This window comes from Electrophorus electricus, chromosome 23 (genome assembly GCF_041902795.1).
Source record: "Electrophorus electricus isolate QZ-2024a chromosome 23, ASM4190279v1, whole genome shotgun sequence".
Lineage (NCBI taxonomy): Eukaryota > Metazoa > Chordata > Actinopteri > Gymnotiformes > Gymnotidae > Electrophorus > Electrophorus electricus.
This window is the reverse complement of record NC_137519.1, coordinates 4,128,058-4,151,513: the sequence shown is the minus strand read 5'-3', so window position 1 is coordinate 4,151,513 and position 23,456 is coordinate 4,128,058. Positions and strand designations below refer to the sequence as shown.

The window sequence follows — 23,456 nt, the reverse complement described above, 5'->3', positions numbered from 1 at the left end:
GAGGCGGACGGTTAAGCTCATCGTGTCTAAAACAGACATCAGCGGGTAAAGGATGTCTCTGCGTCTCAGTCTTACCCCTGCACGACCCCTTGCCCCCTTTATGCCCACCCCAAAAAACAAACTGTCCAAAAGCGACCCAGAAACTGTCCGACATTAAGGTTCCTTGCTACATCATGGAAACTGCAAACTGCTACATGATGCATAAGCAACACTGAACGCAGCCTCTATGTGCATTAACAGCATTATCACCGACCTCCAGAAACGTCTAGAGGAGGGAGAACTTCTCTGGTCTTTTCTGTTCGTCAGTGAGTAGGTGAACCTTTAGAGGGGAAACTATGGCAAAACAACACAGAACAGAAACCATGCAGGGGAAAAACACCTCTTTGATCATCGTTCCAACTTTATGTGTGCATTTCATATTTACCCATCTGTTGGCACTATTTTTCCGTCAGTCTCAACTCCATTAATGAACAGTCAGTTTCTAAAAGCAACACATACGGTGCATGGTGACCTACATGCACAGTATAAGATGACCTATATAGAGAGAGAGAGTTTATATGTATGTGAGCTAAATGGTTATTACAATTATTCTGATTGATTAATTGGACTGATTATTATTTTGATTTTGTCAAATCAGAAAATGCACTGAATCACTAATTACTGAATTAATTATTCAGCTCCATCTTATTGTGAATACATCAGACACTCTACTAACTGCATAGAATTCTGTATGAACTTCCCATTGTAGACCACCGTAGATGTCTACAATGAAGTGGAGAAGGAAAGCACGGTCCTGCTCCACCCACAGTCTCGCTGAAACGTTTGCTCTTCTTCTTCAAAAAAAACCCAGATCGCAGGTTTGACCCCTGTGTTGTATCACTCATTAACCACAACATCACTGACCTGTTAGCTTTTGGGGACATGAGGTAACTGCGGGGAGATTAGAGGGTCATTCATTAAACAGCGTTCATCTCCGGAGCTGTTTAAAACGTGCGGCCAGTCCAGGCGTTCCATCACACTGGTGAAGAGGGAGGGCATGACCTGAGCGATCACAGCAGAAGAGGTAAGGTGGAGGCGACGACCTTTGACCTCTGAGGGACCTCTGACCTCTGCGGGACATGCTGCACTGAACCAGACATGCATGGTGTGGGATTTTCAGAAAGAGGTTTAAAAAAGTGGATGAATCATCACAACTGACCAGCATTTATCATTGATGAATCTAAATTAAAAGTGTGATGTCTAAATGATTATTTGTTTTGGTTGTAATTAACAGTGGAAACTATTATATAAGCCTAGTTGACCATCTCTGGCCAGGTAAATGAAACCTCTATTAATAAGTTATCATCTACTGTCTCTGTCTTCTGACGACGGGGAAAGCAGTACAGGAAACTGTTTTTACTAGCGCGTGTTACGTGACAGGCTGGAGTGTTATCAGAATAGGCAGGCCAATCATTGGCTACTAATCCATGTACGGCCCAGTGGCGTGGGTTAATAATTATAGAGGAATGTCACCCGGGGCACGAGGGAAGATGGACCCAATGGAGCTGCCTGTGTGTGTGTGTGTCTGAGCCTCAGTCCAAGTGTGTGATCGAGTGTGTGCCCTCTTGCAGCCATGGCCAAGTTGGTCGAGTGTGTGCCCAACTTCTCGGAGGGACGAAATAAAGAGGTAAAGAGAGAAGGCAAGTGGAACTGAAACTTGTCAGTTTCAATATATGAAGCGTCAGATGTTTATAGCTCGGTGATTACTTGACTCAGTGCCAGTTGTTGTGTATATCAATAGTTGTGGTCTATATGCAGTACATCTATGTGCATGCTGTGATTATTGTATGGCATGCATATTTGAGGTGTGATTTTAATAGCATAGTTTGTATATTCTTGAAATGCTAAATGAATGAACAAATTGACATTTTGTTTTATGAAATTTAAATATTTATGCAAAGAAAATATATTAAAGTATTTACTTTTAAATGATGATTCTTGACAATCACATACGGTGGACCGATCCTGGATTATGTGTTTCTTTCTCCTTTCAGAGTTCATTCTTCTTTCTTTTTTAAGAACAATTGAATGCAATATGGCAGACTGGCCCTTAATGTTGACCCCTGTATTGGCTTAAATGGAGAGAGGAGGATTATGTTAGACAGCGGATACATTAACGAGAAGAAAATCAATTTTTGAGCTTAAATATTTACACAACCCCTGTCAGGACTGTTGTGAGTGGCAGCAGAGTTTTAGCACTGCACCTATTGAAAATGCAGTTGATGTTGCTCATGTAAACAGGCCCAGGATTCATTTTCATTTAGATCTGGTTTCAGGCGCTCTGGAGTTTAAAACCTACCCGGCGTTCCGAACGCTTCTCTGCTGCTCCCCAGGTAATCGATGCCATTGCCGGCGCCATATCAGCCACGGAAGGCTGCAGCCTGCTGGACGTGGACCCCGGCGCCTCCACCAACAGGACAGTGTACACATTTGTGGGTCCCCCGCAGGCCGTGGTGGAGGGGGCGCTGAATGCCGCGCGCGCTGCCTTCGCCATCATTGACATGGCCAAGCACACAGGTGCGTGCCGTGCGTCTGCACGCGTACTCCCGAACGCCCGAGTGGCACAGTGGAAAGAGGTTTACCCTGTCAGCTGGAGTTTGTGGGTTTGAGCCCTGCTGATGCACACAGCTGTGTGTGGCCTGGGGGAAGGAGAGAGCATAATTGGTGCTCTCAGGTAGGGAGGTGTGGTGAACTTACTTCCCTGTCAATCACAGTGACACTAGCCAATCATGGGTGAGCTCATGTATCAGAAGGATAGTGTTCCAAGTGTGTTATGCTGACCCTGGTAATTGCATGAGGTGTAGCATGTTGTGATTGGCTGTATGTGACAACCCTCTCTGGTAGACAGCTGTCATGTGACAGGGAAGAGTTACTTGAAAATTACCAAATGGATCTGACTAAAATAGGAACAAAAACTGAGGAAAAAAATAACTGGATGATTATTATTTATTATTTTAAATAAAGGGAAAAATGGTTGAGAATGGCATGAAGAGGCCCCCCGCGCACAAAGCCGCTGGTACAGTGACGTATCTCGTGAGCTGCACGCTGAACACACACTTGTGTTGGGATCTTGGGCTTGGGGCTGAACGATCCCTGTCTGTCTGCCTGTCCACGCCCACGCAGGTCAGCACCCACGCATGGGTGCCCTGGACGTGTGCCCCTTCATCCCCGTGCGCAGCGCCACCATGGACGACTGCGTGGCGTGTGCCAACGAGTTCGGCCGCAGGCTGGCGGACATGCTGGAGGTGCCAGGTGACCTCGCCACCCAGTCTATGTCTCTCTTCTATCTATCTATCTATCTATCTATCTATCTATCTATCTATCTATCTATCTATCTATCTATCTATCTATCTATCTATCTATCTATCGCTGTCTCTCTGTCTCTGTCGCTGTCTCACTTGCTGTCTCACTCTCTAACTCTGTCTGTCTCTCACCCCCCCCCCCCCCCGTCGGTCTCATTCCCAGTGTATCTGTATGGAGAGGCAGCTCAGAGTGAGAACAGGCGGTCTCTCCCTACTATACGTGCAGGAGAGTACGAGGCTCTACCTGAAAAGGTGAGGTGTGATGGCGTGCCAGTATTAGGGGTGACCACTACACTCACGTACACCAGCCAGTGCAATTGAAAATGATGTAATAAATAATACAGCATAAAAGAACACTGTGTTTGTCTGTAATGCCCCCCTGCCCCACCCTCAACAGCTGCGGAAAAGCGAGTGGGCACCAGACTTCGGCCCTGCCACCTTTGTGGCATCGTGGGGCGCCACGGTAACCGGCGCACGGAAGTTTCTCATTGCTTACAACGTAAACCTGCTGAGCACCAAAGAGCAGGCACACCGCATCGCTCTGGACATCCGGGAGCAGGGCAGAGGCAAGGACCAGGTATGAGAGCCCTTCCACCCCTGCTGGCAATGAGGGGCTTTCTAGCCCCTCGCCCATGTGGTTTGGGTGTCCGAGTAGGGGGTGGGGTGGGGGTGCTTAAGTACTTCAAGGGCAAAAGATGACATGACCTGACATGAGGGTTCATCTAGCATGGCCATTATTGGTACATTGTCCTTTTACCAATCTTATATCTCCTTTAAAGTCACTTTCAAAGGATTTAGATTGGTGTGTGTGTGTATGTTGGAAAGTTGGAAAGGCTAAAGGTCCCCATGATGATCACAAAAACAACAAGACAAGCAAAAGATTTTTCCTTGGTTACTGAAGGTCATGATTCCAGGTTTACAGACACTGACACATTACTCATCTACAGTGATACAAATCCGTACAAACCTGTTTCAAACAAACAAGCACTGTGAAGCTCATTGTCATAGTACTCAGACCTTTGCTGCTGTGTGGATGAAGTCCTCTGTCTTTAAATTTTTGTATTTTTTTTAGCCAGGACGTTTTAAGAAGGTGCAGGGCATTGGCTGGTACCTGGAGGAGAGCAGCGTGGCACAGGTGTCCACCAACATCCTGGACTTCGAGCTCACGCCTCTCCACGCTGTCTACGAGGAGATCTGCCGAGATGCCAGGGTGGGTCACGGAGCAGGCGCTTTACACACACACACACACACACACATACACACACGCAACCATACACACACACACACACGCACACACACAAAACCATACACATGTATGCGCACACTTGGACGTTCCTGATGCCATATAGATCTGTCCATATGGATCAACTGGTCTTATTGTCTCCAAGTGTAAATCACACTCAGTTTCATTACTTGTCCAGTATGACTTGAATTAATATTTATTAACTATCCAGTATGAACTGGATTCAGGAATATTAACTGGGTTTTTGATTTAGGAGCTGAATCTACCAGTGGTGGGCTCCCAGATTGTGGGCTTGATCCCGTTAAAGGCCATGCTGGACTGTGCCGACTTTTACGTCCAGAAAGAGAAGCTCTTCATCGTGGAAGAGGAGCACAAAGTGCGGCTGGTGAGCGGCGTGAATCACTCTTATTGACTTCTAATTCACCTCATTAACTGCTGTAGCCTATAGCATAAGACATTCCTCCTTAAATTCGCCTGTCTTTGCTCAGGTCATTAGCAAACTGGGATTGGACTCACTGGGGCCGTTCATTCCTAAAGAGAGGATCATAGAGTGAGTGTGTATTCAACAAGTATCTCATACCATATATATGTATTCAGACAGGTCACCTAACACCCACCTGCAAAGATTTCTTAAGTCTTTAGGAAGTAAGATGAAATACAGTAGATCAGGATTGAGCCACTGTCCAAAACCACCTCATTAAAGATCACCCTTGTCAAAGTTATTCATTGCCAAACGACTCAGGTGAAATGTGATTGGCCGGTGCTGCGTGCAGGTACATGGTGGAAGCCAATCAGGACGAGGGGCGGTTGGTGTCCCTCTCTCTGCAGCAGTTTGTGCGCAGTGTCGGGGCCAGGACCGCAGCTCCTGGGGGAGGATCCGTTTCTGCGGCGATTGCTGCCATGGTAACAAGTCTAACTTGCCAAAAGACTGGAAGAGATTCTGAAATTGTGAAAGAAGTCGATTGTACGTGAAGCATTAATATGCAGATGCCATGAAGATTAGATCACTGAATTCTGACAACTCTATACACTTCAGACCTGTACTGTTGTGTTTTTGTGCTTTAATCATTTATTCTCTCTCTCTCTCTCTCTCTCTCTCTCTCTCTCTCTCTCTCTCTCTCTCTCTCCCCATCTGTCTGTCTCTCCTTCTCTCCTACCCCACAGGGGGCAGCTCTGGGCTGTATGGTGGGGCAGATGACATATGGTAAAAGGCAGTTCGAAGCTGTAGATGGTATCATGAGGAGACTCATCCCACCTTTTCATCAAGCCATGAATGACCTGCTGCTTATAGTGGATGCAGACTCCACTGCCTTCAACAGCTACATGGTAACAAACCCCCCCCCCCCCCCCCCCCCCCGCCGACACACACACACACACACACACACACACACACACCCAACCATATAATAGATCACTTCATAGCACTTCAAATTGCTGATGCTAAGACATGTAAGGGCCAGCTTGCTGTTGTATAAGGCACTCATTCTATGGTTTACTAGTATTAACACATCACCCTTCAATTCAAGGCTGCCTTGAAAATGCCCAGAAGCACAGCGGATGATATAAAAAGGTATGACGTCATCTCCAAACCCTTCTGCTCTGACACAAACGAATACGTTCAGACACATTAAGGTCATTCATGCTACGCTCACATCACCTTCTTAAAGAAATAGCAGTGTGAAAAAACAGATTATACACAACTCTCCTCTTAAACCCCATCTAGTCTATTCTGCCAGGACATGTTTTGATGTCGACATTTTGCTTTAGTTTTATACTGGGCATATAAGGCTAATGGTACATGCATCACCCGATTCTGTATTGGAGAGTCAGTTTAATTATATTTAATCCTTACGGCTACAGAGCCATCTGGTGGACAACATGTATAATGGGCACCTTTGAAGGAAACGTACAGTGAAGGTCACAGGTTAAACGGGAGGGGTGTGTTGCCCAGGAGAGAGGAGGCCCAGCAAGAGGGGCTGAAGAAGGCCGTGGGAGTTCCACTGTCCCTGGCCGAGAAAGTCGCCGCGCTGTGGCCAGTGCTCCAGGACATGGTGCGGTACGGCAACGTGGCCTGCAAATCAGACGCACAGGTGAGGGAGAGGGAGCGCGAGTGAGGGAGCATGAGAGAAACAAATGAGAAATAAATCTAATAAGAAACTAATGTACTCTAACGTGTAGAACTTGTCTCTCTATATGTTCTAAGTAGTGTCTGAAAAAAAAATCTACTTTAAAATTCAGTACATGCACGTCTCAACACAAAATATGTTGAAAATGTCGGAAAATCTGGTCTGACTGCGCGATTCCTCTGGTGAGCAGGTAGCAGCCAAAGCGCTGGAGACTGCCGTGTGGGGGGCTTATTACAACATCATCATCAACCTTAAAGACATCACTGACCAGTCCTTCAAGTGTGCAGTGAGTAATGACACAATGTTACAGCGTAACTGTAGAACCAGATAACTCATTTTAGTGCAAGTGTACATGAATAATTAATGAAATCAAACTTTAATAACAATCAGCTAGCTAATATGGCATATGAATCCCCTGAAAACATGGTGGTGTTGGGTGATGTAAAGGCAACGAAACACTTACATTAGAAAATGACTCGAAAGCTGGTAAACAATTAAAAGTACGTGAAATGCCCAACGAAATCAAAGTCGCACTCAGATGAGTGAAGTGACCCCTATCCTGCCAGCTAATAATTGTGATTTCTAAGGGACATGGTGCTTCCTTTAGCAGCATGGGCTGTTTGCTGTGCAGAGTTGTTATGGCTGATAACCCACTGGGTGCTGGTTGTGTTTGTTTGGTGCCAGATGGAGGAGAAGGCATCTGCACTCCTGAAGGAGGCTCGAGAGAGTGTTGCCATGGTGCTGGAGACCGCCAGCCAGCGCCCCTGAACGCCCGGTCACGCATGCACATACATGCACACACAAATGCATGCATGCTCTTAATAAAGCAGGTTTGCATTCTTAGACCATCACCATGGTGCAGCTCTCTTCTCTTTGTGCGTGAGAACCAGAAGGGTCCTTTGCCTTTGAGTTTCAGCCTTTCAAATTCCATAATTCAGACTGATATTAGAACCCCCCCCCCCGACACGCCCTCCCAGAAGCCTCCTGACGTTTTCGCATTAACCTGATATGGTATCACCTGTTGGTATAAGCTCTAGATTCAACAACTACAAGCATAAATTTTGTTAACAGAAATAATGGTACACTAATCATTTTTCCTTTTCATGGTAATTCTTTTAAAGACTGGTACGCTGCACTCATGCAAACATCCGGATATTTAAAGGAGTCTTTTTCATGGTAGTTTAATTGTTTAAAAAAATATTTTTGAATTCTAAACGTTGAATCTTGAATAATAAAATGGTAAGATGAATTCAAGTATAATCCTTATGACATCTATTGGTTTTCACAATATTGTTTAAAATATTTAAGTTTGAAACAGTACTTAATATACGTTCGTAGTTTTAAATGCTGTGTTATGTAACGCGTATGCAAATTAAGAATTTCTCTGGACTGAATGACTACAGGCTATAATACAAAAAGTGTATCACCAAAAACAAACGACCATCCCTGTAGGCATCGTGCATCCGTTATGCGAGTACGCGTAAATGAGATGGCCCCACCTAGTGGCAAAGACAGCACATTAAACTGTCCTTTGCTTTATGCACTATATTTTAAAAACTATATGCGTGGCATGTACACATTCTGTGGTATATGAACCATACGAACCCGCTATAAAGACTTCAATATTTCCTATAAGATCAGCAGTTACTCATAAACCCTTTCTCAGTTTTGAAAAATATTATGTTTGGAAGCATCTCAAGAAACTCTCCCTCCTTCGTTTATACTGAGTCCGTCCAGCATGAACCGAGCCAATCGTAAGTTATGTGTCAGTGGGGGACCCGCGGTATAAAACCGCACGTAAGTCACAGGAAACTTCAGATCCCTCGTGTTTCTGTGCGTAAAGTGGCGTTCCCAAGAGGCGTGGCGCATCCAGCGGCGCGGAGATATGAACATGCGTTTTATTGTTTATTCTCTTAGTCTTCTGAGTCTGTTCGGTTCCGAGGCTCAGAGCCTGAATACGACGCCTCGCTCCTTGACGACGACAGACGACAGTGAGCAGTGCTCGACGTGTGAGTTCAGGGAGCAGAGCAAATTAATGCGCCTCCACTCGATAAAGTCTCGCATCCTGAGCATTCTGCGTCTGGAGCAGGCCCCGAACATCAGCAGGGACACGGTGAAACAGCTCCTGCCCCAAGCACCACCACTGCTGGAGCTTCTGAATCAGTACGACCAGAAGGGGAGCGTCCCCGAAGATGAGGAGCAAGCCGCTACCGAAACGATCATTACCATGGCCACGGAACGTAGGCGCGCACCGCTTCCTACTTTATGTCTGATAAACGCACTCATTAAACTAAATCTGGCTACAACAGAGGATGTGGTGAGAAGAACTGCGGGAGTCTCCTCTGTTCCGTTCGCGGTTAAAACATTACAGATAACTAAAATCTCATTCTACAGTTTTACGCGTGAAAACGAATTACTGTTCATAAAAGTTGTCATATTGCTGCGTACAACTGAAAAGGGGGCGTTTCCGTAAAAGGATACCAACAAAATGTCTAAGTGTCCAAGTAATGTTTTATGTTCGTTTCAGCACAAAGCATGGCTCCCGTTGACAGGATGCACCGATGCTGCTTATTCTCGCTGAGTCCGAAGATTCTACCAAACAACATTCTGAAGGCGCAGCTATGGATACACCTGCGTCTCGGAGTCGAGACGACCAACGTTTCCATGCAGATTTCCCGCCTGAGACCGCCCTCTAACGGCAACCCTCGATCCAGAATCCGCTCTCTGAACATCGGCGTGAATGGCCAGACCAACCCTTGGCAGAGCATCGACATGAAGCAGTCCCTGCAGTCTTGGCTTGAGGAACCCGAGAGCAACTTTGGGATAGAAATAAAGGCCTTCGACACCGAAGGGAAAGACCTGGCCGTTACATCTGCCGCATCGTGGGAGAAAGGGCTCGTAAACCATTTTAAATACCCATTTTATGTATTTTTCTATGATATTGCGGGAGTAGCTACATGACAACTGCGTATCGTCTGCATTTAGATATGATAACCTCATGCGTATTACTTTGGAAATGGCTTTAAGTACGCCTAACACATAGGATTTCCATTACGCATAACAATTATGCATAACCGTTATGCACGGAGTTGACCTAATCACGTGTCGATTTCCTTTTTTTTGCGTTCATGTTCTTAGCAACCTTTCCTGGAAGTCAAAATCACGGAGAATCCAAAGCGATCCAAGCGAGATTCGGGCCTCGACTGTGACGAACACTCCACCGAGTCCCGCTGTTGCCGGTATCCACTCACTGTGGATTTCGAGGACTTCGGCTGGGACTGGATCATCGCGCCCAAGCGCTACAAGGCCAATTACTGCTCGGGAGAGTGCGAGCACGTGCACCTGCAGAAGTACCCGCACACTCACCTCGTCAACAAAGCCAACCCGCGCGGCACCGCGGGACCCTGCTGCACGCCGACAAAGATGTCGCCGATTAACATGCTTTACTTCAACCACAGAGAGCAGATAATCTACGGTAAAATCCCGTCCATGGTCGTGGACCTCTGCGGCTGCTCGTGAGTCCCCCCACCCCCACCTCCGCCTTCCCACAGCCCGCGCGGCACCGGTCACTCGGGACCGGTCACTCGGGACTACAGAGGAATTTTTGCTGTCTCTCAACTTCTCCTCTAAAGCGCAATGTAAAACAACTCCAGCACGCTATACAGATCCTAAAGCTCACAGTTAAACAATTAAGGCTAGAAGAAGCCAAGGCACCTTTTTACGTTGGGCACTGCCCAAGTGACTCTACAACCCTTCATAAAAGTACAACTACAGTAATTACTAACTTCCATAATCCAGAGAATCCAAACATTTCTGTTACCATAATCCAGACAGAACACTTCTGTTACCATACTGTGATCACTGATTGCTCCTGTTTGACCCAAGAGAAGCTTCTCAGAACAGAGCATTGCTAGCACAATACAGGGCTTGTATTGTAAAAGGTTTTAACTTTAATATACTTAAAAAAATTTTTTTTTTTGCCCTGAACGGCTTGATAAACTGAAGTCCAGAAAATATCTTACCTGAAACACTCATAAAAAACAGATCTAAAATGTTTTTGATTATTTTGGTATTTTCGGCCATATTTACAGGCTCTCCTACAAATGCAACTTTTATCTTTTTATACGACATTACATTTTGGCAATTTGAACGCTAGAACAGCGCAATCTGTGTCTAACAATAGTCGGAGGCCGTTTTTAAGTGGAACTATTCCAGGATGTGGCTAAAGATCATCACAAGGTCTGGCGTATTTCCCAAAACCACCGAACCCGGTCGCGCAGTCGCCCAGTCGTGATGTAACCACAATCGATTGTTTCATGACCCAAAAGGACCTTGTCCTTTGGTAACCCGAACCAAAACGGCCCTGACGACCCTGCGTTTGGCATGTGGAGTGGATCACGGCTCTTCAAAGAAATAAACAAGCATGAGGCTTCTTTGGCTCGCTGGGAGGTTCCTGCCGGGATGTGAAAACAGTGGAGCTTTGCCCTCGCCTTGAGGACAACGCGTGCAACCGCAGATGGTCCCATTCCTCTCTCTGTTAAAGGAACACTTCACTGTTAACACACCTAACACTGAATGAAGAGTGTCAGTTGTTAGTCACCTAACAAGATTTCAAGGGGACAATGCTAACATTTTCACATAGGCCTATTTCACTTTTTATTAGTGACTTTGTAGTTATTTGGGTGAGGTGTTCCACAAATCGTTGTATTGCTTTCTTCAATTTTATGGCACAAAATGGTTCAAGACTCGAGGTAGTATTATTCTCTGGTTATGGGTAACATTGAATGTTCTTACTGACAACTAAGCAAAGGGAAATTTCCATTTCCAGTACTTCCAGAGAGCAATTCACACACACACACACACACACACACACCAGATGTTTGGCAATCCTCTGATATCAAATCCGTCACAGTTACAAGCTCTACATGAGCAATCAGTCATCTTGGACTCTTGACAAATTGTCCTGTCTCTTGCTGATAACTCAAATTCCACTGCTAATTTCAGTATCTAAATAATAGTATTTATCAGATGAACTATGCAAATATGTACTTATTCACATGAACACTCTTCATTAAAGGGCATTAAAGGCTCCGTCAGTCTCTTTTGTAGGAAGGAGAGCAAGGTCAGATCCTAAATAAGTAATCAATCAATCAATCAATCAATCAATCAATCAATCAATCAATCAATCAATCAATCAATCAATCACCAATCAACCCATGAAACATTCTGCTTGGGACTTTCATTTCAGATCGTTCTGCTTCACTGAGAAAGGCACATTTGTAGAACACTCAGAAGGGTTACTGAACTGGATCAGGGACGATGGTCATCATTACTGAAGGAAATGGAACTGCATTTTCTTGTGTATCTCTGTCTTTTGCTCGGTATCTGAATATTCTAGCACTTACCGTTAAAACTGACATGGGATTCAAATCTTTTTTGACATTTAACAAACGTCAAAAGAACTAGGTTATATGAGGGTTGGAACTGTGAAACTGAATTATTTTAAACATTCAGATATGTGTTACACAAGCCTGGACAAATTATGAATCTTTGAGCCTGTGAAGAATACTTGAGACAGAATTGTTCAACTGCTATGGCTTGAAGATGTTCCTATGCAATAAATCTCAAATCTTTCTATACATCAAAATCTCAAATCTGTTTTATTGACTGGGAATCACTTTCTGGCAATACGGCACCATATCATTTAAACCCACCAAGCTCTGAACTCCTTTCCACCTTCCACAAGGTACAGCCCATTCACATCTTAGTGACCTCAGGCTGATGGAGGGCTCCTTGATTGTCCCACATCCTGTCTGGCTGAAGCAAGTGTGAACAACGTGCATACAGGGTATTGCATAATCTACTTTTTAAAATCCAGGGTAACTTCCATACTTATCCATATAAGTGCCTTCTTGGATCAAACTCACAACCTTGGTGTTTCTAATTCTGCTACCTCCTCTACCAGGGGAGCTACTGTACTTCCTAATAAGGTCCTCCCCAGGTTTCCTCCTTCATCCTCTGTGCCACTGTTGCCTTTGCCTTGCAGATTAGGGGCCTGGTTCCTGTAGTGCCGCTTTGAGATAATGTCTGTTGTAAAAGCACCGTGTAAATAAAATCAAATTGAATTCAATAGTGTCCAGAAGTGCACCCAAATAAGAGATTTGAGCAAAAGATTTAGTCAGAGAACTCTACAAAAAAATCTCTGGCTCCAACCTTTGAGTTTCCAGCATTCACCGGAAAATAATTTCCTACAAAATATACCAACTCAATAATCCATAAAGCATTTCATAACATCATTTAATTGTTTCCTGATTGATGTCTTAAATGGGCAGATAGGACTCCTTGTGGACTGCAAAAACCTTCATGGCACATCTGTTTTCCTGTTTTGGTCTGGATTAGAGGGGAACATTTCAGATGAAACTAGGTCCTGGTTTACTGTTCCTATTCCTGTCAACATTACGAGTCTGTAGGGTTAGATGAGGATCCACACTTAAATGTACCAATGTTTAATGGCTCAGTCTGTGCTTCTTTCAAGCTGGTAAAAGGAACTTTTCTCTAAAATTCCACAAAAAGCATCATTTATAAATTTGCAACTTTGCTTCCCCCAAGAGGGGAAGAAGTGTATTCAAATTGAACTTCTGCACAAGTTGCAATATATAGGCCTAAATGCTTCACAGCCAGCTGCCTTAATGCTGTTGCCATTTATTAATGCTGTCAGAGTGAATTTGCCTGCAGTGTTAACAGTCTGGGGTTTTTCAGATGAGCATACAGGCATAGTCTTGTTTTCACTTTGACTAAATGGCCATGCGCATAAACAAGCAGATCCTTTCTGCACTCCAGGTCAATAGATAGGTCTCGTCAACTGCAACTTATTGTCCTTCCTGCAAGATGTAGTAAACATGGGCAGTGCATATGCACATCTTATGCTGGTCAGGCTTTGCTGCACACACTTGACTGCAGGTTCAGTCTTATGAAGATCATTTCATTGCAGCCTTTCAACGTTAACTGGCTTCTCGGTGGGATGACTATTTTAGGACTGATTACAGCTATTGAAGACATACTGCAAGCATAACATGCTGGAATGTACTGGGATCATCTGCTCAGTGCATGTCAAGTAAGTATCAATGCTTTCATAGTGCCGATGAGTCAGTAACTACCTAAAGTGTGCAATGCTGTAAGTCGTGTTATATAACCGAGGTTATATAAGATACAGTTCGCAGACCACCTTAGTCTGCTATAGCCCGAATTCACACAACGGCTTTTACTGTTTAGATTTGAGATGGTTTCGGGGAATAGTAACTGATTAGGCTAAACGTGGACTGCAAAATCATTAGCAGAAACAAAAGATAAAACTGACCTTACACTAAAGACTAAAGATGAACTTTCAAACCGTTATTGACAATGGATCACTGAAGTTATCGCGAGTTAATACAGCTTAACACATTAACAATGTCAGAATTATACGGGAATTGCGGTACAAATATGACATCGTGAATTCTAAGCCTAAAAAAATATTTTGATGGAGAAACAAATTTGTTGATGATGAATCAGTTACGTAATTTATTTATGATTGCGGCCTTTCATGAAATCCACAGAGTTTATGCTTACAGGCATATATTTTTTAAAGTTATTTGAACGCGAGTGGTTTTCAGACGCACATATAAATCGGACGCCTGGAAATCCACAGCCGCGGAGGTTTCGGTTTCTCGTAAACCACGTGCCTTCGGGAGCGGCCTTCCGCCCGCCGCTCGAGCGTCATCCCGATTGGCTGGCAGGTAAAAAAAAAGCCCTCAATGCCGCGCTCTGATTGGCTGCTGCGTGGGACGCTTGTCGTGCGGACAGCTAGCTGCTTTTTTTTTGGCGTTTTTTTTATTTTTTTTAAATTTTTTTTTTTTAGAAAACCTCAGGAGTGCACTGAGAGAGGGGGCAGTGACGGGCAGTCGTCAAATTAAATGTCAAAACATCTTAACACGGGCATTAGGCTTAAACCTCGACCGACGAGACGAAGAAAGACGTCTGTCCCGTCTTTGACTAATACTTCTCTCCGGTGAGTGGAGACGTCGTCTGCTCGTGGAGTGGCTATCTTATCTTAGCTTATTTTGTGTTAGCCACAATGCTACACCACCAACAGGATGTTTGTGCCCGACAGCCGAAGACAGTTCCCCATTTGTTTTCATGCGCCTCGACAATAATGACATTTTACTTAAGGCCTAATTATCGGTTTTGATTGGGAACGTTAAAACTAGCAGTTAACTAGGTTTTGTGACCAATTCGGCTGTTTTAGCTAGCTGTACGTGGATTAAACGTTTTAAGTTAAATTCAGCTACCGATTTCCGATTCGTTTGCGCACTCGGGACTTGTAAAGCTAGTTAGCTAACCTGGCTAGCCAGCTAGATTAATAGCTAGGTAGACAACTTACCAGAACTGAGAACTAAACTGTCAGTTGCTTTTAATAGGTCCCAGTTGGCTTTCAGTGGGTATTGTTGCTTACCAAAAATATTCTTGTTTACAAATCCTATATATCCGGTATAACAAGTTTCCACCGTCTGTGCAACCCGATTGCGCACATCACGAGCCTTCACGAGCAGAATATGAAAACGGAGACAGTGCTGTCAAAGGCATGATGATATTTGTCTCAAGAACGTACAAGACACTCTGCGTTTGGACTTCACGACCGATGAGCAAATCTCAGCAAATCAACAGTGTTATGATGGCTGGTTTGTCTAGTGCGTAAACCCAGCCAGCACCTCTGCTCAGCTTGTGCGCTTCGCATACCTCTGACGAGCAAGGGTTTGACAAATTCTGTAGTGAAGTTTGTCAGGGTTGTTCACTGCATCTTACATGTCCGTGGTTTTTACTGCCCTAATTCACTGCTAGCTCGTATTGTACCACTAGGTAGGTTCTGAAACAGGTAGACTAAGTCCCTTAGAACCATGTTTATGCCCAAGATCAGTGTATTAAATGTTGTATTTTATGTTTTAAAAATAACTTGCGTTAATAAAAGCTTCTGTTTATTATCATTATACTTAGTATACATAGGAGTGAGATTTTTTTTTTTTTCTGGTTAGTGTTGCAAAACAGCAATACAGTAGCAAAGTGCACAGGGCTACAAAGTTCAGATGCACAACACAATAGTGAGAAGATTGTAGAATACACAGGAGTGTATAAGCAAATGGGTCAGCATTCACTGTCCTCTATGCTGCAATGTTATGATGGCAAGCAGATGCGTGTCCCCATTAGTTGATTTGTTTGTTCTCTTCTTGCGCCAGGTTAAGGTAACCGCATAGAAAGGGCCTACAGGTTGGCACCTGATTTTGGCTAGCAGCTCTAGCTAGCAGCACTTAACCAGTAGCTCCATTGCTCATCACCTTTCTTGCCCTCCTGCCTCCAGCGTCCCGAGCATCGGTTATGGCTCAGTGGGTTGAACTGCAGCAGCTGGATTCGAAGTACCTGGAGCAGGTGGACCAGCTGTACGATGACACCTTCCCCATGGCCATCCGCCAGTACCTCAGCAACTGGATCGAGAGCCACGACTGGTGAGGGCCCAGGAGCAAAGCTGCACCTACGTTTGCCAAAACCTCAGCTGCTCGTTTTTCGGCCTGTTAATGTGGACCCTCTCTCCATGTCAATGATGTGCAGGCATTACTGGGCTTTGCCCCACTATCCTTTAAATATGGTGATTTGTTTTTGTAAAGGACTGAACTGGAATGAGATTTAGGCCGCAGTTTGGACCAATACACTCCCCGTATTTTGTGTGGTGTTAATATTCTTTGCAAACAAGTGGTCACATGTTTCTCACAGCGGTTCTGTGTGACAGAGTAGCCTACATGAGGGGTCAAAGAGGCCAGTCATTTACATTAATTGTTCAGTTCCCTACTGGTGGATATAAGATCAGGGAATGGAAAGTGTGGTCAAGGTTGGAGATTCAGATATCCTTCCATGTACAGAAATGACACTGATATTGAACAGCAGTTAAAATAGATCATAGGCTTTCCTCATATTCAGTTCTAGGTCATACATTTTGCAGTCACTGGTAGATGATTGTACAGTTAGTCTGTTAACGTAAATGACTTTGAAGTTGAGATCCTCTGAAACAGGACAATCACTGAAAATCCCTTTGCCATTTTAACTATAATAAGCACACTTTAAAGGGTGAAAATCAATTAAAAGTTGGACTGTTCAGTTATTAGACATGTAGCCCTCACAGTGGGGAGGGAGCACTGACTGAAGCACTGTGTTGAGAAATGCACTATACGCTGAGAAACTACTTCCGCCCACCCAACTCTAGGGACCATGTTGCTAATGTGGAGAACGAGTCCTTGGCGACAGTGAGGTTCCACGACCTTTTAACCCAGCTGGACCACCAGCACAGCCGCTTCGCGATGGAGAAAGACTTCCTGAACCAGCACAACATCCGGAAAATCAAGCGCAACCTGCAGGTCTGTGTTAGACAACCACATTCTAAGGTCCCCTTCTGTTACAGCACATTTCCCTCCACGCTCGCTCGCTCGCTTGCGAAGTAGCACTTCAGTGTATCATGAGAAACCTAGTACACAGGATCAACAGGCTAATCATAGCAGAGGCAGCGCTCAGCAAACAGCATACTGTTATTGTTGTTGTTGTTGTTGTTACTATAAACAAATCTAAGATCTCCGATAGCTGTGTCAGGTCCGAGTTGATCATCAGAGAAGGTTAGATTTGTGCTTGCATTCTTACTGCATATCTGTACCACTGTCAGAATAATCTGAAATCAGACAGGCAGAGAGCAACACCAAAAAGGCATGTTGTTGAGCTTGAAACCCCAGATACCATCTAACCTCTCAGACGTCAGAGGTGCGCTGCAGATTCTTGATAAGATCTGTACTCTTCCTGTTCCAGAACCTCTTCCAGGATAACCCTGTCTCCATGGCGATGATCATTAGCAAGAACCTCAACGAAGAGAGGAAAATTTTGGCAGCTGCTCTGATGTCAGAGGTGGGCAGTGAGTGTGCGCCTGTGCTCAGCTGAACAAAATGGCTGGCTGTACGTTTGATGCACAGTTAGAGGAGGCCTTCACAGTAACGTTTTGGGAGTGATGGCATTAGTTTCAATATGACAAATTGTTGCCATCTTCCCAAACCCAACCGGCACGCATACGATATGATGCATATTATGCATGATAATGACGCATAGGAATATGCATGGGATACATGAACGTGAATGCAAATATGACGTGTTTGTTGCAGAACACAACGCAGAGTGCTCAGGGTGACATGATGATCGAGAAGCAAAGAGAGCTAGACAACAAGGTGAAGGACATAAAGTCCAAAGTACAGGTGCGGATCCGCAAAAAACATCAACCACGACCTTTGACCCAGCCATCCATCAGTTACAAGCCAGTTTACCCGACTAGTTGTCAGTTTTAAAATCTAACATAACATTACCTAACAAGTTTCTGGAAAATGGCATACAGAGCTTGCTTTGTGTTGACTGAAAGAAACAACGAAATCAGAAATCTGTGTGGGCAGTATGTGAATATTTTTCATGAATGTCTCCTAGGAAACGGAGCAGAACATCAAGAATCTGGAGGACCTGCAAGATGAACATGATTTCAAAAGCAAGACACTGCAGAGTCGAGGTGGGCGCAGAGGTTTTGGTTGGGGTTAGGTTCAGATGTCAGCACTGGGTCAGGGTCAAACTTGGGATCTTTCTTAACCTAAATGCAGTTTTAAAATGTCAGTTTGCACGTCCTCATAATTGCTTTGAGGTATGTAAGTTATTTGACTGTACTGTATAGAAAAATATTTGAATGCAGGTTTGTTGTGTTTTCGAATACGTGCCCCTCCGATTTTACAGAGGAGCTGAACGGCACAGTATCCAGAGAGGAGCTGAACCGTGAGAAACTCTGCCTGAAGGCCATGTTCATGAAGCTCAGCAACATGAGAGCGGTGAGACCGAGTGAAGTCATGGTGGAGAGGGAGGGGCCTTGGTGCTGGGGTCCTGTAATTCTGGACCCTGGGGCAACGGGGCTTCTGTGGGAAGATCAGTGTCTCTTGGGGGGGGGGGAGGAGATGTTTAAAAGCACCAGGATGTGATCACCAGTGCAGGAGGTGGGCCAGCACTGCGCACAATGTTAAACCATAGCCTTTTCTGATATTTCCTTACATGGCTTTAAGTAAAGGTGCATTTCTTATGGTGTGTGTGTGTGTGTGTGTGTGTGTGTGTTTGTGTGTGTTTCAGGGAGTGGTGGGGCAAATGTCAGAGTTGCTGAACCTGGTGGAACAGCTGGAGTACGAGCTGATCACCGTGGAGCTGAGCGAGTGGAAGCGGCGCCAGCAGATGGCATGCATTGGGGGCCTGACCAATGTGTGCCTGGACCAGCTGCAGAACTGGTGAGATTCCTGGGGTCAGGCTCAGGCCCACCACTCCAAACAGATGCTTCTCCACTCCACATCCGTTGCCTTCATATAACACGTTCCACGTGGATTTCAGTACATTAAAGTGCAAAATAATGCACAAGGAAATGAAAGGAGTGGAAGTTCTTGGTTTGCATAAGAAGCAAAATTTATTTATTTGAGGTTTGTTTTTGGTGTCTCGTTGCTGCAGTGTGCAAGCGCGTGGTGTAAGTTACTCGTTGCCGTAGTGTGTGAGTGTAGTTGTGTAAGTTTCGAGGAAGTTGCTCATAGTTGCTTTGCCCTGCTCCGATTCCTGCTGCGAATGAAAGGGATATTTTTACCCTCCGAAGCTGCCACAGGGACGTAGGTACACTGTGACTGAAATGGAGAAAAATGCCCCGTACAAAGAGGAGTTTTTCTGTAAGTGCACAGTACTGGAGTGGTCAGTATTTCTCACATAGTCATCAATATATAATATCATATTAGAATATTATGACCAGCTACCAAATAGTGAGAATAGCCCTGGCTCAGATGACCCTAGCGAGACGTGGTGGCATGGAATGTATTGAGTAACGGAAGGTGTCCGAAGCCACTCCTGCCCGTTCCATCAGTCGGATCGCGTCCTTTGCCCCTGACGATCGCTTTGTACTCCACTACAACTGATTGGTGTGCCCACTTACTTATACATGCGGCAAACCCCGTCACGTCTGACATCATGTTACGGAGGCTTTTTTGTAACGTTCAAACGGTGATTCATTGAAAGGACGTTTGTGCACGGCCCCATGCATGGCGAGGGGGGCCCGCACTGTTGCATGCTGACGGAACACTCTGGGCAGGTTTACGGCGGTGGGCGAGTGTCTGCTGCAGGTGCGGCAGCAGCTGAAGAAGCTGTTGGAGTTGGAGCAGAAGTTCACATATCCACATGACCCCATTGCCCTGAGCAGGGCCACAATGGAGGAGAGGGCCCTCGCGCTCCTCAAGACTCTCATCACCAAGTGAGCCCCGCCCACGCATAGCTCCAGCTGTTTAACTGCACTGCATTCCTACACTGTATTTATCCCTTGTACTCACTGAATTAATGCCTATTTGAAGACATTACTCACAGTGGCACACATTGGTATGCACTCACAGCTAAACCTAATCTGGCATTACTCATTTACATGGATTGAAATGTCCTGTAATGTGTGTGTGTGTGTGTGTGTGTGTGTGTGTGTGTGTGTGTGTGTGTGTGTGTGTGTAGCTCCATGGTGATAGAGAGGCAACCTTGCATGCCTACACAGTTGCAAAGGCCTTTGGTGCTGAAGACTGGAGTCCTGTTTACTCTTAAAGTCAGGTACACCTAACAACCACAGCCTCCTTTTACACACACACACTGTACCATCCCTGAAAGGAATTTCTGTGTATTATAAATCAATTTCTAATGCAGCGTTAAGTTTTAAGGACACTATCAGCACATCTCCTGATTATTTTTGTAAACTCCCAAAGTCTTTTTATTGGAACAAATGACACTTCACACATTAAACGGAGCTGAAGTGGCCCAGAAAGCTGTGTGTCCTGTCAGGATGTCCGTGTGTGTCCTGTCATGATTTTCATGTGTTCCCTGCATCTTCTCCAGGCTACTGGTGAAGCTTCAGGAGTTCAACCACATGGTCAGAGTAAAGGTGCACTTTGATAAGTAAGTGAGAAACCCGCCCTGTTCTGGTTTTGTTTAGTATCCTGTTTCAACAGGCTGGGGCTTGACTTATGTCCCCACATAAACTGCCGAAGCCCTGACACGGTTTGTTTTCTCTTTTCAGGGATGTCACGGAAAAGCGGAAGGGGTAAGATGCAGTGTGTTCTCCAAGTGCAGCAAAACGGAGCTTTCAGGATGCGTGTAGAACGCTATGTGCCATCACGTGCACATTGCTTACAAATGACTTTGGATGTGCCTGCTGATTGCTTGGCATTTTTGAGATCTTTCTGATTGATTAAAAGCAAAAAATCCCAATTATTAATATTGCCTTACCAGACCATTGACGTGAGCCGCCCAAAATGGCACTTAAAGTTCGCCTGATGACTGACCCATACTTTATTTATGCTGATGGAGTTGTTTGCTTCTCTTTAGTTTCCGGAAGTTCAACATCCTTGGAACAAACATGAAGGTGATGAACATGGAGGAGTCCATTGGGATGGCTGCAGAATTCCGACATCTGGTACGCAGACAAACCCAGCTCTTCTTTTTCCTGTTCAAGTTCTGTAGTTCACAGAATGTATGATCTGAAACCCATTTTTGTTGTGTGTTTTGTTCTTTTTAGCAACTAAAAGAGCAGAAGGTTGCTGGAAACAGAACAAGTGAGGTAGGGTCTCATCATCACGTCACTGTTTAACATCGTTACTGCATTCTTCACATTACGCTGGCACCCAGACCCAGCAATTGTAAAAGAGGATGTATGAAAGTGTGTGTGTGTGTGTGTGTGTGTGTGTGTGTGTGTGTGTGTGTGTGTGTGTGTGTGTGTGTGTGTGTGTGTGTGTGTGTGTGTGTGTGTGTGTGTGTGTGTGTGTGACAGGGACCACTGATTGTCACTGAGGAACTCCACTCCTTCACCTTTGAGGCAGAACTCTGCTGGTCTGGACTCGTCATTAACTTTGAAGTGAGGGGAAAAAAAAAGTTTATTTGGTCCTCGCCATCCTGACCTAACCCGTCTCCTGCAGCACACACCATCTGAACTCAGCATCACACGTGTGTGCCTGACGCATCACCACTCCCTCTCTCCCTCCAGACCACCTCTCTCCCCATTGTGGTGATCTCTAATGTCTGCCAGCTTCCATGTGGTTGGGCCTCCATCATGTGGTACAACATGCTAACGTCCGATCCCAAGGTGAGCCACGCCCCCAGAAGGGCAGGTCTCTCCTCAGCCTGCAGGAGTACAAATCCCACTCCCACATGCAGTTTAAAGCCCAAGGCTGATTCTTGGTTCACTCTCTCCCTCCCTACCTCTCAGAATCTCTCGTTCTTTGTGAACCCTCCGACGGTCAGCTGGGGACAGCTCTCCGAGGTGCTGAGCTGGCAATTTTCCTCCATCACCAAGAGAGGCCTCAATGTGGAGCAGCTGAGCATGCTGGGACACAAACTCCTGGGTGAGTCTGGGAAATGTGGTCTTATATTTATGGTCTGACCCTGAGTGTTTAATCTCTCATATGGGGTTGTAGTACAGAAGGTTCATGCTGTCCACCCTCAGGAACAAATTTTAAAAAAAAAAATTTTTTTTTTTTAAAAAGACCAAATTTCTGTAACTTTTTTTTACATTTTCAAACTTACTTAAGAGAATAAGCTTGAAATGAATGAGATGCCCTTTTCCCCAACTATGTCACATTCACAAAGCTCCTCCAACAACAAACGCCCACGGGGCAGATGGCTTGTGTTTTTACCCTCAGCATATCACAGACCACAAATGCATTCTGGGAAGCACCTCGGCTGTTGTGGGACGAGCTCGTCCTGCCCTACACTCAAAGCCATTAGAGTAAACAGGGATGCTCTTTTCGAACTGGTGTACATGAGGCATCTGCCAGTACCTTGAACATCCCTTTCCTTTTCTGTGGTGCTGTGGGTGGGTGTATGAGGTCATTGTTGCTGTGTGAACATGTGTGTCTGTGTGTTGGTACAAAGTGACTCTTGTGACTTGTTTGATTTAAATGCACATTTTTTTGCTCCACAGGCCCAAAAGCAGCAAAAGACCCAGAGGCTCAGATTCACTGGAATAAATTCTGCAAGGTAGGCAACACTCTCTCTCTCTCACACACACACACACACACACACACACATACCCCACTTTTGCATGACGTGTGGGTGTGTGCAGGGAGGCAGTGAGAAAAACTTTACCTTCTGGCTATGGATTGAGGGAGTCCTGGACCTAATTAAGAGGCACCTGCAAAGCCTGTGGGATGATGGGTAGGAGTTCCTGCTTTCACTGTCCAACAGTGGCCATGCCTTCACAATAAGCTGTGGCAGAGAGACTGTTCCGTGGGGGTCTCTCTCTCGCTCTCTCTCTGGCTATTTTCTCCTGTGTGTGTGTGTGTGTGTGTGTGTGTGTGTAACTGTCTGTCTTTCTGGACTCTCAGGTGTATAATGGGCTTTGTGACTAAGGAACGCACCAAGGTGTTGCTCAGTGATAAAGCTCCTGGCACATTCCTGCTGCGCTTCAGTGAGAGCAACCGCGACGGAGCCATCACCTTCAGCTGGGTGGAACACACCTCAAACGGTGTGTGTGTGTGTGTTTTTGAGTATGAAGTAGCTGACTCCTTGTTTCACCTATCTGTAAAATCATTGAAAAAAAAAATGTTGCAAAGCCATAAAACCAGATATTACTATAAACAATTTTGTAAGAAAAAATTA

The 23,456-nt window shown here is 45.1% G+C and overlaps 3 protein-coding genes across 5 annotated transcripts in view; all 3 read left to right on the top strand.

Annotated features, from left to right (window-relative positions):
- The first annotated feature begins 1,511 nt into the window (after window positions 1–1,511).
- Window positions 1,512–7,561, top strand: ftcd (formimidoyltransferase cyclodeaminase). Its single transcript, XM_035520833.2, has 14 exons — window positions 1,512–1,666; window positions 2,373–2,556; window positions 3,163–3,291; window positions 3,505–3,593; window positions 3,739–3,918; window positions 4,414–4,551; window positions 4,838–4,969; window positions 5,073–5,134; window positions 5,358–5,487; window positions 5,749–5,910; window positions 6,111–6,154; window positions 6,536–6,674; window positions 6,901–6,996; window positions 7,395–7,561. The coding sequence occupies exons 1-14, from the start codon at window positions 1,613–1,615 to the stop codon at window positions 7,476–7,478; spliced, it is 1,623 nt and encodes a 540-aa protein (XP_035376726.1). The 5' UTR covers window positions 1,512–1,612; the 3' UTR covers window positions 7,479–7,561.
- Window positions 7,562–8,338: 777 nt separating this feature from the next.
- Window positions 8,339–12,339, top strand: mstna (myostatin a). The gene is made up of 3 exons (XM_027025224.3): window positions 8,339–8,950; window positions 9,238–9,608; window positions 9,849–12,339. The coding sequence occupies exons 1-3, from the start codon at window positions 8,596–8,598 to the stop codon at window positions 10,227–10,229; spliced, it is 1,107 nt and encodes a 368-aa protein (XP_026881025.2). The 5' UTR covers window positions 8,339–8,595; the 3' UTR covers window positions 10,230–12,339.
- A 1,313-nt stretch (window positions 12,340–13,652) lies between these two features.
- The window catches only part of stat1a (signal transducer and activator of transcription 1a), a 16,326-nt gene continuing 6,522 nt past the window's right edge, over window positions 13,653–23,456 (top strand). The window contains exons 1-20 of one of the 3 annotated variants that reach the window (XM_035521128.2): window positions 13,657–13,824; window positions 16,102–16,246; window positions 16,999–17,149; window positions 17,589–17,684; window positions 17,936–18,025; window positions 18,249–18,327; window positions 18,546–18,637; window positions 18,930–19,081; window positions 19,921–20,079; window positions 20,325–20,417; window positions 20,700–20,759; window positions 20,881–20,904; window positions 21,189–21,276; window positions 21,379–21,420; window positions 21,631–21,714; window positions 21,844–21,942; window positions 22,066–22,201; window positions 22,780–22,835; window positions 22,921–23,012; window positions 23,183–23,322. In XM_035521128.2, the coding sequence (XP_035377021.1) occupies window positions 13,818–13,824; window positions 16,102–16,246; window positions 16,999–17,149; window positions 17,589–17,684; window positions 17,936–18,025; window positions 18,249–18,327; window positions 18,546–18,637; window positions 18,930–19,081; window positions 19,921–20,079; window positions 20,325–20,417; window positions 20,700–20,759; window positions 20,881–20,904; window positions 21,189–21,276; window positions 21,379–21,420; window positions 21,631–21,714; window positions 21,844–21,942; window positions 22,066–22,201; window positions 22,780–22,835; window positions 22,921–23,012; window positions 23,183–23,322 (1,885 nt within the window). In that variant the 5' untranslated portion in view covers window positions 13,657–13,817. Of the gene's footprint in view, window positions 13,825–14,607; window positions 14,758–16,101; window positions 16,247–16,998; window positions 17,150–17,588; window positions 17,685–17,935; window positions 18,026–18,248; window positions 18,328–18,545; window positions 18,638–18,929; window positions 19,082–19,920; window positions 20,080–20,324; window positions 20,418–20,699; window positions 20,760–20,880; window positions 20,905–21,188; window positions 21,277–21,378; window positions 21,421–21,630; window positions 21,715–21,843; window positions 21,943–22,065; window positions 22,202–22,779; window positions 22,836–22,920; window positions 23,013–23,182; window positions 23,323–23,456 lie in introns of those variants that run through there. The other 2 variants (XM_035521129.2, XM_081706415.1) reach the window with 2 other exon arrangements.